Source organism: Beta vulgaris, chromosome 5 (genome assembly GCF_026745355.1).
Source record: "Beta vulgaris subsp. vulgaris cultivar EL10 chromosome 5, EL10.2, whole genome shotgun sequence".
Lineage (NCBI taxonomy): Eukaryota > Viridiplantae > Streptophyta > Magnoliopsida > Caryophyllales > Amaranthaceae > Beta > Beta vulgaris.
The window spans coordinates 32400074-32414542 of record NC_079206.1 but is presented as its reverse complement, the minus strand read 5'-3'; the positions used below and the strand labels follow the sequence as shown (position 1 = coordinate 32414542).

The following is a 14469-nucleotide window of genomic DNA, read 5'->3' as shown; positions in this document are numbered from 1 at the left end:
TTCGATTTCCCTCTTCAATTTCTTCGATTAGTGTCACATCCTTAGTTTCTCTCTCCTGAAGCTTCTTCTCCACAACATCAACCTCTAACCGTAAAACATTGAATTGTTTTTTGAATCGACTAAAACAACGACATTTTTCGTAGCGAAGGATGGTTGGCAGGGGCGGTTAGCGGCAACAGGCGACATGTAACACCCCGATAATTCTCTCTTTTCAGAAATACCTTTATAATATAAACTTAGAGAATTACCCAAGTATTATCGCCCGTGTAATAACGTATCGGCTTATTTAGAATTTTGCAGCGGAAAATATATAACTAAACTTTAACCTTTTATTATAAATAAATAAATAAACAAGTATTTAGAAATCAACACTCTAAATAAATCTTATTCAAACAAATATAATAAATTATGTTCCTACTAATGCAGAAAAATAAATTATACTAGTTACACATTCTCTCCATTCCAGATTCCCGATGATGCACATCTGCGAACCTGTAATGTCAAAGCTATACTAAATCTGCTCACCAAAATGGATCATTACACGATCAATAAGGCAAAGCCATGATCACAAACACAAACAAAGCACGTAATCAGCAAAGCTGAATACTACATACTAAAACATAAGCATTCCTAACATGATACTACATAAATAACATGCAGGTAGATAATAATATAATCATATAATAATCTGCAGACAACTTTTACTGAACTAAACTCCAAACATCTTTTTATTACTTTAATGGAATAGTTACTTGGACCCAAGCTGTCTTATCTACTAATGCCTTCACCTATTAAGACGAAATACGAAAGCCACCTCGTATTCCAGAATGACCTACGATATCGAGGAACCTTTTTACTAAAATAAGAATGGTGATCAATCCACCCCCAGGAAAGCCATGGCACGCTCACCATGAACCCCAACTCCTAATGTCCAACCCTAGACGTGCACTAGTCTAAAGTCTATAACTATCTTGTTACGCTTTACGTTATTTACATGTTATCACTTGTTATGACACGCACATACAAGCAATCACAGAAATACAAATCAATCATTCACAACTGAACTTCTTTTATCTTAGGATTAAATAAGTGATCACAACTTACAATCCAAGACTCCTTTCTTTTAATCTCAAACTTCTTCTTTCGTTGAACCTAGCCAACAATAATCTTACCTTTAAAAAGGCATAACTTATCAACTTACCAAATAAGGCCCACAGTCCTCATAAGATAGTGAAAATAATACTTGTAAGGGAATACATGAATAACATGATTCAATCTCTATAACATATATTAGTTCCTCATGCGAATTAATAAATAAAATTCCCTTTTACATGCTTGCATCAAATATTTCATACAAACATACCATCTAGTACTCATAATAAATCTCAAATCACATGATTGCTCACAGGCATAAAACATGTAAAAATCGATCATACTAGAAATCACATATGAACTTAATAAGTTCCTATACATGATACTAAAATTCTTTCTCCTTAAATCATGATACTAATCACATAGCACACAGGTATGTACGTACCTTGTGTAAACTAGTCGACAGACCAATTTTCATTCTTTAAAAGTATCTTACAGAGTATTCTCCGCCTAGAAATCAATATAAACTAAAATCAATACTCTTAAATAAAAAATACAACAACTCTAAAATATTTATAATTTAATTTACTGTTTTAATAAATAATCTTAATTCACATATTTTTATATATTATAAGAATAAAAATTCAGATTTGGTTATTATTGGTAGATTGAAGTTTTAGTCATTAAAGCATGGATTTTTAAGGTTTTAATTACTAGAAAACCATAATAGCATGTTATATACTATGAGATTGGTTTAGATTATGATTTTAATCATGTTTATACATGTTTAAAGAGTGCTTTATGATTTTAAAAATAGCTGGAATTTCAGAAAGGATTTTATTTATGGAGTTTTAAGGATTTTATTTACTAGTATGGTAGTACTATGCTAGGAATTATAAAATCATGATTAACATTAAAAGAAAGCATAAAAACATAGTCTTTAATGGAATCTTGAGGAAGAAGAAAAGAAATTAACCAACAAGAAGAAGAACAAAGGAGGCGCCGAAAGTAAGGAACCACGCAACAACAACGGCGCATCAAACTTGGTGATTTTGAAAGCTTTGTGACGTTTCTTGTTGAAGAAGAAACGTTACTTGAAGAAGAAGAAAAGATTTGAGAGGAGAAAAGTCGAAAACGGTCAGGAAAGAGAGAAGAATGGGTTGGCAGAAAACTTTGAGAGAGATGAGAGAGAAAATATTCTTTGTGTGGGTAAAAATAATTGGGTATTAGGATATTTATAAAGAGACTTCCTTTTGGGCTTAGGAAAAATAGATTGGGCTCAATTAAAATTGATGATGAAATAGGATAAACAAATTAGAACTTTTATCATCAACATGACTCCATTTTCCTTATCTATTTAGGATTTTGGGTTCCTCAAGTCCATTAGACTTCTTTTCCAATATAAATTAGCATTTAAAACTTTTATCAGAGCATACCGAATTAAAATATTTTTACCTTTCTTAAATCCTTAAAATAATTTCATCTGACTTTTAAAATAGTCAAATCTTTTTAAAACCAAATTATATAAACATATAAATACAATATATTTATAAAATCCTTTAAAATTATAGGGATTACACGACATGAGAGATGGGGTAAGGGAGAGGTGTTACGATGGTGCGGCAGGAGAGACTGGGTAAGGCAGCAGGTGGCCAGAGAGATGAGGGTGCTGCAGGGAGTGGGGAAAGGGGGCGGGGTGGGGGTGTTGCTGGCTTGGGGGAGGGAGGGGCTGTGGGGGGTGGTGGAAGGGGTGGAGGGAGGGTTAGGGTTAGGTTTTAGAGTTAGGGGTTAGAAGTTAGATTTAGTTAGGTTAATTAGGATTAATTAGGGTTAAGGCTAACGACGGTTAACGTCGTTAGTCATTTAGAGCATTTTGAGCTATTATTATAAAACTCAGGGGTACCTTGAAAACATGGGGGGTATCTGGTGATTTTTGTGAAAACTTGGGGGTATCTGGTGAAAAAGCCGTGAAAATAATTTTTGCAAGAATTTTTTGGAATTTCCTCCACATTCGTTGAGCTCGAGTAAGAAGAAGGTGAGATTAAGGGGTTCTTATTTTTTTAAAAAATAAACAAACATTGAGCAAGGCTACTTTGTGAAACTGAACGCCATATTTTCTAACGTTTGAAAAAAGCTATACAAAAGCTAATTGAAACTCTAACAACTACTCCAACCTTTACTATGCCAAACACTCGAATAGTATTTCAAAAGAGTTCTACCTCTATAGCAACATGTAAATTGCCAAAGAGAGACCTCAGTCCCACAAAATAATAATAGAAAAGACTTTTTAACAATCTGCAACATCTAAGCAACTATATGTAATAGTCTAATTACACAATAATACATCTAGGATAACTTTAAACTATTTAGGATAAAAGGTTTATGTAACTAGAGGATAAGTAGGGTACCATGATATACAAGACAATTGATTATTTAGGGTTCAAAATTTAATATTACAAGAGAGTAACTTTGAATTGGATTATATACATATGCATATATATTTTTTACTAGGTTTATATATATATGTTAAAAATATATTTGACTTAAATTTTATATATACTAAAAATATATTTGGATTAGATTGGACTTTAAACTCCACAATATTGCGTTCAAGTCCATTCAGAAAACTTTTAAACTCAAAAAAATGTAAGTGGAGATAAAATCTAATCTAATTCAATCTGATAAATTTACATGAAAGTGAATTGAACTCGGACTTTTTGCATTATGCACTATATATACATTCCTATGCTGATACAACTTCCCTTTAGCGGTGGGAGAAAGGAAAGTGCAAAGCATCTCACCCTCGGTGTTTCTCCATAATTCAATCTTTAGTTATTCTTTCTCTCTCTTTCTCTCTCCAATCTGCAGTCAGTCTACAGACGTGAAGAAGAATGGTTATGATCAGAGTTCGTAGCCGTGATGGTGTGGAAAGGGTTTCAATAGACAACCCAAACATAACAATCGGTGAACTGAAAACCCTAATAGAGTCTGAGCTTCATGTTCCAGTACCAAATCAAACTCTTTCACTTCACCAAAACCTGTTGTTGGCGAAAAGCCCTTCCGATAGATCCCAATTCACCGACTTATCAAACCCGGAAATTCGAATTTCATCTCTGAAAATCGGGCACGGGTCCTTAGTCTATCTCTCCTACGATGGTGAACGTGATATCGTTACGTCGTCTCCCCGCCCCACTATCACCCCTGCAGGCTCCTTCGGAAGGAAGATGACAATGGATGACTTGATTGCCAAACAGATGCGTGTCACTCGCCAGGAGAACCCGCATTGCGAGCTCGTCTCCTTCGATAGGGATGCCGCTAACGCCTTCCAGCGCTACGTCAATGACACTCTGGCTTTTGCTGTGAAAAGGGGTGGCTTTATGTATGGGACTGTCTCCGAGGAGGGGAAGGTGGAGGTTGATTTTATCTACGAGCCGCCGCAGTTGGGGCAGGAGGAGAACTTGGTGCTTATGAGGGATGCTGAAGAGGAGAAGCGCGTTGATGCTATTGCTATGGGTTTGGGGATGAGGAGAGTTGGCTTCATATTTACTCAAGCTGTTGGTCAAAATCAGAAGGATTATACTATGTCGTATCTCGAGGTTGCGCAGGCTGTCGAATTGCACGCTGAGAGTGGTTTGGACCAGTGGGTCACTGCGTTGGTCAAGTTGCAAGTTAATGATGATGGTGTGGCTGATGTGCATTTTGAGGCCTTTCAGATGAGTGACATGTGTGTTCGCCTTTTTAAGGAGGATTGGTTCGATTTTCAGGCTGCCAAAGACCTTGATCCTAAGGTGTCCCGAATGAAGAAGGATGTAGTTGTTGGTGGAAAGGATGTTCAAGAAGTGGATAATGATTTCTTTTTGGTTGTGGTCAAGATCTTCGATCATCAGGTTTGTCTTTTATTCCATCTACTCTTTTACTAGTACATACTTTATTGGTTGTGTTATTGGTTGTGTTCCCTATTCTAACATATTAATGGATAGGTAATGATGTCTATGGATGCTTATTTTATTTGAAACTACATATGGTAACTCTAGAACCTTTATGAGGGTGAGAAGTCTAGGTTAGATTGTACTTTACCCTTCAAGTTCTCATGAGTTATATCGCTAAATTACTCATAGAGGAAGGGGATTGGTAACAAAAATTGTTACTTCTATTGGGTGTTTGGTTTGGTTTCATAGTGGAAGGTAACCATTACCACTCAGATTTAGATTTTGTTACTTGAGTGGAATAGGGAGGGGAAGTTATCAAATTGGGGGAGACAGTCACCTTTTAAGTAATGATAATGAATTGAGGAGGGGTCGAACCAAACAAGAAGAAATTGAATTGGGAATTGATTTGTTGGTTAGAGTCCAAAAATGTTGAACCAAACTTGCACTTAGTATGTTACCCTTTTGTTCCTCATGATAGGGAAGAATGTCATGGCCGGCATAACCTTGTCATGCAAAAAAGTCTCATTTTTTTTTTTTTTTTTTGAATCATCTGTCCTTTTTCTTTCTAGAAAGTTGGTAGTCATTAATATTTTACATTGTTGAGTAGACATTGTTGAGATTTTGCTTTTCTGTATTGCTTATTCTAGAGTGTCTCTTGGAATATAATGAATACCTTTTCTATTGACTCTTTTAATATGGTCTTATAGCTTGAAGTTGAGATTTTAGTATCATTATCTATCACTGCATCTTGTGGCTGAGAAAAATAATCTTGTGCTGAGGTTACTTCAATCTTTAGATATTTGTTTAGGTATAGTGAATTTGCAATGGAATCCGATGAATGGAATTGGGAATATATGAGAAAGGGTCCATCTTTAGTTTTAAGTTTCTTTTTTTTTGCTTAAGGCAACTGCACCTGGTAAATACTCAGTACAATCGTTTCAGCTAAACATCGTACACTATTCTGCTTTTTTATCCTTACGCTGGTAACCACTCATTCTCATAGTTAATTTAAACACTTTTTGAAAGTTATGTTTCTAAAACTGCTAAGGTAGCTAGTGTATCAGTAAAAGTAGAGGTGGTTACTGGGGATGTGCATGGGGGTAACAATTGGAGTAGTTTGAGGTCAGTTTTTTTTCATAACAAATATTGGAGTTGGCTGTAAAACATCAGGAGTGCTGTGATTGAAATTTTGGCAGCATTTAAGGACAGGACAGAACTTACTAGAAGGCATGGTGCTTGAATAGAGAGATTTAAGATAAGGTCGTGTGAGCACTAATCAGCAACACCACAAAATTGGGAATTTAGCTAATAAAAACTGCTGCAAAACTTTGAATTAGAGCATATTAACACATCTTAGAGATTGGAAATAGGAAGAGAACAGGAAATTACAAGTTGGTGGGAGCTAGGGAGTCAAAATTTTAGAAACATAATAATTTTAGATGCATGAAAGATGAAGGTGAGAGAAATCTAGTTGATGAGATTGCCATGGAATGAAGTGGTAATTAATGGAAATGGGAATAACTAAGGCCTTTGAAGTGTAAATGGAATTATAATTAATTCTTTTATGCATTATGAGGAGAGAAGAAATAAATTAAAGAGAAGTTGAATTGTGGAAGGTAGGAGGTACCTATTAAAATATGATGGTTCTTAAAAGAAGCCATTGTTTGGTTAACTGAACTTTTAGATGCTATTCTAAGGTCTCCGAAGATGCAAGATAGATTGAAATTTAGCACCTAGTCCATTAGGAACAAGAATAAAGAAGACCTATGAAGCACGAGTACTTATCCGGAGTGTCGTTTCCCGTACCGGGGACAGATACGGGACAGATACACCGGGAAAAACGTCCCCTTGACGACTCTTGAATGGTGGGACGTTGAGTTCAGTAAGGGACGACTAAAGTGGTTGATGAGGACGTTTTGGGGACGGATCTTCAAGCTTTTAGACGTACCGTTGCCTGTGTTTCTTCCTCTTTTTTTTTCTCAGTCTACTTTCAGTCGAGCTTTTGCTAGCCATGGCCGGAAACTTATTGAAGAGCTCGAAAATGGAAAAAATCATATGTTAGTAAAAAGGAGAGGGAGGTTGTGTCATGTGGGTTAGTGTTATAAAGTAAAGAGGACAGAGAAAGGGGGGGAGTGGGATAGTGGCCACTGCACATTTTGTTTTATTTTTAGAAAAAACAGAGTAAAGGAGAGTAGGGCGTTTTTTCGGCATATCCGTCCCATACCCGTATCGTATCCGTCGAAACGGCACTTTGGGGAAATACCTGTGCTTCATAGGGCATGTTGGGGGATTAAAAACAACTAGCAGGGAGGGTCATTGTATTTGTAGGGAATTAATACTTGAGTTACTTCTATTGGGTTTACTTTTTTTAGTTTTCTTTGGAAAGAGGACACGAGAAAGATTAACACGGTGATTGGAACAGTCCAAAATAAAATAATTTTTTTTAATGACTATTTTTTACAAGACTTTTTTATTTATTATTAGTTTATATTTTTACATGTATGTCATTTAATATTTTTCTGCATAAATTAGATGGAGATTATATCTATTAAAAATTTAATTAATTATTTAATTTTTTTGCCGAATCCAAGCCGTACCCGTTTTTGGAAATTTTGGTTTTGCCGTTTTCATTCCCCATACCCGTATCCGTCCCCGTATCCATATCAGTGCTACCTAGAAAGAAGACATCCAAAATCGTGAAGGTTACTGGTGTATTAAGCTACTTAACCATCCCCTCAAAAAAAAAAAAAAAAAAAGCTACTTAACCATTTATGGAATACAAAATTCCACTCAAAAGCTAAGATTGTTTTGAAGATGTTTGTTTCCACTCAAAAGCTAAGATTTTTTTGAAGATGTTTGAGTTAGAGAAACAGAAAAGGATCTATGTGTAGGGGTATGACTGATAAATAGTGAGGTTGTATGGAGGTGCTTGGAGACGGAGGATATTTCTGCAAAAATATGGGGAAGTGTTCATTGAAGGACTATTTTTGAGTTGTTTCTCCTTTCTATAGTCTGAATATGCTTAAAAGGACAAAGGAAACAAACATGCCATGGTTTATGTTGTTTGGTTATGACGTAGTTCTGATGCAGTTGGTAAAAGAAGGAATCAGTGAAACAGAACTTTTTCAGTAACCTTCGACTAGGAAGGGTTGTCTGGACTTTGCCAAACCTTGCCTCGTCAGGATTTGTATGATTAATATTGTATTCTTTCTGCTTATGCTAAGTTTTTTTCCCCCTTGAAGCGTGTTATGTCAATAATTTGTATTATGATAATGAGTTGTTGCCATGCTTTGCTCAAGGGGTTATGGTGGAAGTATGAATGTTTAAATTGCTTGACTTAACTGTCCATAACCAACATATGTCAAATATTTTTTTTGGTTGCAGCAGGCTGCTTAGCTGCCCCATTTCTGTAAGCTTCTAGAACATATTGAAAGTAGGATAGAGGAAGTTAAACCCTATATTAGGGAGATTGGCTCTCTAATCGTTACTAAAATAGTAGAGATTGCTTGGTCATTGGGGCAATGAGAGTAAGGGATTCGTTAAGGGAAAAGAAGTCCACTTATGTGATTGATGTCAACTGCATTACACGAGATCATAAGAATAGAGGGGGATTGAGGTCGAGGTAGCTAGAAAGGGGGAAAGAGAGGACAGGAGTGAGAAAGATAGGAGTCTATTAGAATTAGTCTGGTTGTTGGTTGACTAGGTAGTATCTAGAGTTCTATTTTCAAAGAATACCAAGATTCTGCCGTATGTGCCAAAGAATATAAATTTGGGAAATCACTCATAACATCATCTATGTTTGAGGTGGGTCACCATTGGGAGAATATTCAGATATAAATCATTAGAAAAATACCATAAGCAACTCTTTTTTAATTTAAGGAAAGGTAAAAACATCCAAAACGCTCCCCTACCCTTCCCCTTCAGTGCCCCTCGAGGCCTCGACACTTCCCCCTTCCCATTTTCACCAGCACTATTCCCTCCTCCAATCCTTGCCCACCTTTGATGCCCTTGCAATACCATTAATTCCATTACCTCTCGTTTCCCCTTCTCTGCCCTATCTCATTTTGTCTTTAAGCCTATTAAATTTGTTGCTTATAAAAGTTCATCCTTTAATATGTTTTCATAAACATTTATTACAATGACATTTTTTACTACAGTGCTAGTCAGCACTAGAAAGCAACCAAACCAGGCATCATTCACCAGTCACACGGCCCAAACTACCCCCTCTCGAGCTCTTCACAACAGAGTAAACATCAATTTAGCTGCATTTCGGCAAAAGAAATATGCTAGTGAAGGCTAGGCAGCACTGAAACAGGGAAGTGGCACTGAGGCAATATTAAGAAGAGAGCATTGGGGAAACGTCTTATGAGATTTTATTTAGAAATGATTAAATTTCTATTAGATTAATTATATTCCTTTCTCAATTGTTTTTATTAGTTTACTTAATATGATTCTTTGTCCAGAGCTGAGTATCCAAAATATTTTGACGCAGCAAGTGCGCACTTAGAGGGGGGGGGGGGGGGTTGAAGAGTGAGAAATATGGACAGAGAAGATGAAGTAGCTTTTGATTTTTCTTCGGATCTAGAATTCAAGATGGCCTTAGAGGGGGGGGGGTTGAAGAGTGAGAAATATGGACAGAGAAGATGAAGTAGCTTTTGATTTTTCTTCGTATCTAGAATTCAAGATGGCCGAAAACTTGTCGAGATGTTTTTTATTTTACCCAATTTCAATGACTTCAGTTGGCGTTTCTTGGTTCATCCTTGCCTCTGAAGCGTTCTTGTGCCTCATATTTGGAAGCAAAAGCACAAAAATGGAACTCCACATCCCTCAAAGCTATGGTGTATCGTGGGTCTTCTGCTCCTTATGGATCCAAGTTGGAATTACATGGGATGGTGGTGATGATGTAGGGTTGTAGTGGGAGCCGTCTTGACTCTTGATGGTGGTCGTGTGTTACTTGGGCAATGGTGGATGTTTGTGGGGCTAAGTTTTGAAAAGCATGCATAAATGCATAGACCAAATTGCAAAACGCCTTGTAATCTTTTAAGAAAGAAGCGATAAAGGAGGAGAAGGTTTGAGGTAAATCAGAAGATTGACTAAGATGTATCTGAATAAGTATCACAATGCTTGAACACTCTATTTCGACTCAAAACCCACTAGTAATTGCTTCAATTTCAGGAGTAAATTGAAATCCCTAATTTGATTATAACCTTATTTATGAGAGAGTTAAAATTGGAGAATGTCGCCCACTTGAATTGTGGCCGATTGCTGGCTGGTGTTTATCGGTGATCCTTGCCGGTCATCGTATCCAACTGGCCATCAGTCTTCCTGTTCTAGATTAGTTGACTTCTCTTCATGTATGTTCACCCTTCTCCATTTCGTTGCTTAAAGTCTATTCATCTTTTGCTTTGTGTGCCAGACATATCATATGGCCTTATTGCTGAGTCAGCACTAGTGCAGTAGTGCTACTTCCCTTTTGTTGCTTTCTCCGTTTTCACCAAACTTTTGAGCTGGCTGTGGAACTTTAGTGTATTTTTTGTCCTTAGTATATAATTGCTCTATTCTTTGCCCTTTCAAAAATTTTCTCTTCAGCTGTATTTTTTTATTCCTGCATTGACTTATCTTTTGCAAAAATTTGGGCTTCAGAACCAACTAGATAAGCCAAATTAAGAAGAATCAAATAAAGATGCTCCTCACGTAGGGGTTCTTGTGCTTTTGCAATGTGCCTCACACCTAGGCTCCAGGCATCCTTTGCACCTCAGTGCACCTCTGCCTTTTAAAAAGTAAGGGGTGAGAGATGGATGCAAGGGAAGATATTAATTTTGTTCATATCATTGGAATTTAGCCAATTTTCCTTTTCAAAACTAGAACTTTGCTTAGAATTGCGGAAAGAATGCATCAATATGTACCTATGTGGCCTCATGCCAGTTTTCTTTGTATGATAGAAAAATACAAAGGATGTATTTTCTTCACCTTAAAAAGTAAGTTTTGGGGTTGACCAAGTGCAAAAAGGTGTAATAACTTCACTTAAGTTCAGATGCAGTGAACACACCGGAAATCTAGTACATTCATTGATTCTATTATCTCGGATCAGATATAATTAAAGACTCCAAGGAATCTAGTATGCTTATCGCTATAATATGAATATTTGCAACTCTAAAGATGTGTACATGCAAAAGTTTGGTAAAAAGCTGTGTATGAAAATTTCAAATGTTGTTTCTAAGTTGGGGAAAGAAGATTTTTGGTGGAAGTAAATTCTGAATGAATAACCTTTATATATATTTTTATGTTCAAATCATGCATGTATGCCCATATACCAAGGGTACTAGGCAAGTCATATCAGATGATTTTGTGGTTCAATCCTTCCTCCCCAGGTTTAATGGCACTTTGTTTGGTGAGTTTCAGCTCTAGGAATTTCCACCATTTGGATGGTGCTGAGCAACAGGTTATTTGGTCACTGGGTCATTAGCTAGTCATAATTTTTATTGCGAAGGGTTGGACTGAATGGAAGTGATACATTTCACACACACCACCTAGATAATTTAAGGCTGAAGGATTTGTTGAAGAGAAGGAATGATCCATGAAAGATTGCTGACAAATGATATATATCTATCAATATAATAAAGAGACTAGATTGAATGACCTATTGCTTCCATAGTTATATGTTCGAAAATGTAACCATATACGCTAGAAGTATCCTTGATTCTGTACTACTCTTGAACAAGCTACTCTATGCAGTTGCTAGTTGCTGTTTATCGCTCTCGATAATGTGATGGTAAATCAAGTTAGTGATGCAACATTGGCTGTGAATCGAGGAGTGATTTGGAGGTCATAATTTGCTATCATAAATTTGGTCTAAAGATGTGGATTTGAAATGATGGATGTGCAACTGAACTTCTAGATTACGACTGGTTCCGATAATTTTTCATCTTTTCGTGTGAGCCTTTTATTTTAATGGTGGACTTGCCTCAAATTTAGTTCTAATTTTTCTCGAACTCTTGAGATTGAAAGTCAACTTCTAGCACAGATGTCTTGGGAATGTGTATGTTCTAATGATTTATTTAGTCATCAATACTTGGTATCAAAGAGATTATGAGCCTGTCCCCTGGTTGGGTTTTATTCGTTAGACCTTTGTTTCATTTCTCGTTGCAATCTTAGTTTGACCTTGATATCTCAACGACTCACGATCTGAAATGTGCAAATCGGTACATGGTTTGTGGCACAATGATACACTTTTACCGAATTGCATTCTTGTATTTGTTCTACTTATGGAAGTGTACTGTGAATCAGGTTACATGAGACCAGCATGAGGGATAATTCAAATAGGATTCGGTTTTGGTTCCCGCTGCTGAATATGTAAATTTTAGAGTTGGTGGGTATTTTAATTTGTTAGGAAGCATTTCCCTTCACAATAACAGTTTCACTCCTTGTGAGTTTGAACTTTGAACTGCATGTCTGCATCTGGGGGCCTTCACCGTGTTTCTATGCTGTCGCTGACAAATTCTTGTATGTTTTCATTTGTATGACTGATGTGTATCATGCATGGTTTTGGTGGAACTTCGGACATGATGTCCAGAAATGCTCCTGAAATATTTTAAGATGATTACTTGTGGTAATATTTGTCAAAGGATTTACTGATTAGTTAAGTGGCATGCCAGACAATATGTAAGACTGCTATTATCATATGATGTACGCTTTTGTACTTCTTCAAGATGATCATCATGTTTTGATAAGGATTATTTTTAACTTCTGATAATGTTTCATGTTTGTAAAGAATTCATTGGTTATTAACGGTATATGAGAACATGTATGAGTGCTAAATGTACTCTCTTTTCGAGATGTTGGTTCTGAGTTCTGTTGGAGTCTTGGATTATTTTTTTTTTTCTTGTTACTCATAATATTATTGTGATATGCAGGGCCCGCTTTCATCGACATTCCCAATAGAGAATAGGAATTTTCCAGTTACGACAAAGGCTGTGAAGACTCACCTTGAGCGAACTAAGTCTCTTTCATTTGTGAAGAGAATTTCTGATTTTCATTTGCTGCTCACCTTGGCCAGGTTTCTGGATTTAAATGCTGATGTTCCAGCATTAACTGCGTGTGTGCTCTCACAGACAGCTGTACCAGAAGGATACCAGTTGTTGATAGAGTCCATTGCGAATGCTGGTGTATGATTATCTTAGCAACTTAAAGAATTGTATTCATTCCATGGCACAAATGATGTGCTGTTCGATGATGGTTGATGCTATTTTACTTGCATGAGGCTTTTTGAGGCTGGCAAGCCTTGCATGATACAGATTAGGAAATCAGTGGTTAAAGCAGCAACTATATAGCCAAATATGTGCCCAGATTGACCATGATCCCTGCTGCACTGATGTGTCCGTCATCTTGCAGACAGTGCAGTGTGCAGTGTTTATAACATTATGAATAGGAGGATCAGGCAAGGTCAAATTAAAACACGGAATAATGTTGCTTCGAAAGTTTGATTTTATTGTGATATTAATGTATAAACTATATTGTGTCGTGTTTTTACGCTGATGTTTTCACCTAAGTTCATTGGGCTTGTGCAAAATTTGAATTCGTTGAATTATCTTTAGGAAATTTTACAGGGACCTGCACTTTATGTCAAAACACGTTGTGAAGGAAATTTAGTCAACAAAATTCCACCAGTTATAGTTGCTCAGCTTTTTTTTCTAGGCAAAAGTTGGTAAACGTTGTTGAATACTCTCTCGCCCCAAAAAGATATTCTCATCTGCAATTATGGTGCTACTAATAAGTGAAGAAAATCTTGTAAACTCTTTATAATATATTAAAGACTACATAGTCGTGTAGGTATTATTTTGATTGTTCCAATTAATACACTACGAAAATCAAATTTTTGTAACTTTTAATAAATATTAGTGATACAAAGTATGCGTTGATATTCGTGAAAAAAGAAATAGGACATTGATTTTTTTGTAACTTTTACTAATATGTAATAAATATTAGTGATACAAAGTGTGTGTTGATATTCGTTAAAAAAAGAAATAGGAGTATTTTTTTGGGCGAAGGAAGTATGTCCTAGCACAAATAAAGAGAGAAGTTTACATGAAAATGAATCCTTATGTGAGAAATGGGAAAAATTGTAACTTTTAAGTAAGAATGGACCTTCTTTAAAAAAAAAAAGTACGAATGGACCTATAAAAAATTAAGAAGTCTCAATGACTATAGCTTTAGAATCTTTTTTTCTAATGACTCCAAACTTTATATTTTTGTATCTCTCTTGATATTTTCTATTGCCTATGCTGGATGAATGCGAATTTGATATCTTATTGTAAGTTTTTAATTTTGAAATTCGTTATGGGAAAAAAGTTGTCAACAAGTCTTTAAAGGAAAACTCATAAATCTAATTTGATGAGAATCATGTGGGTATCCGGTGGTTGGAGCTCCCACCTCCCAACTTGTTGGTCGG

The 14469-nt window shown here is 36.1% G+C and overlaps 1 protein-coding gene across 1 annotated transcript; it reads left to right on the top strand.

The window, feature by feature from the left end:
* Nucleotides 1-3840: 3840 nt before the first annotated feature.
* Nucleotides 3841-13569, top strand: LOC104893755 (NPL4-like protein 1). Its single transcript, XM_010679890.4, has 2 exons — nucleotides 3841-4979; nucleotides 12935-13569. Exons 1-2 carry the CDS (start codon nucleotides 3984-3986, stop codon nucleotides 13190-13192), a joined length of 1254 nt encoding a protein of 417 aa, XP_010678192.1. The 5' UTR covers nucleotides 3841-3983; the 3' UTR covers nucleotides 13193-13569.
* Nucleotides 13570-14469: the final 900 nt, after the last annotated feature.

Coding starts and splice junctions, on each gene's coding strand:
- LOC104893755 (XM_010679890.4), top strand. CDS start 3,984: ATGGTTATGATCAGAGTTCGTAGCCGTGATGGTGTGGAAAGGGTTTCA. Junction 4,980..12,934: donor TCAAGATCTTCGATCATCAG/GTTTGTCTTTTA, acceptor TGTGATATGCAG/GGCCCGCTTTCATCGACATT.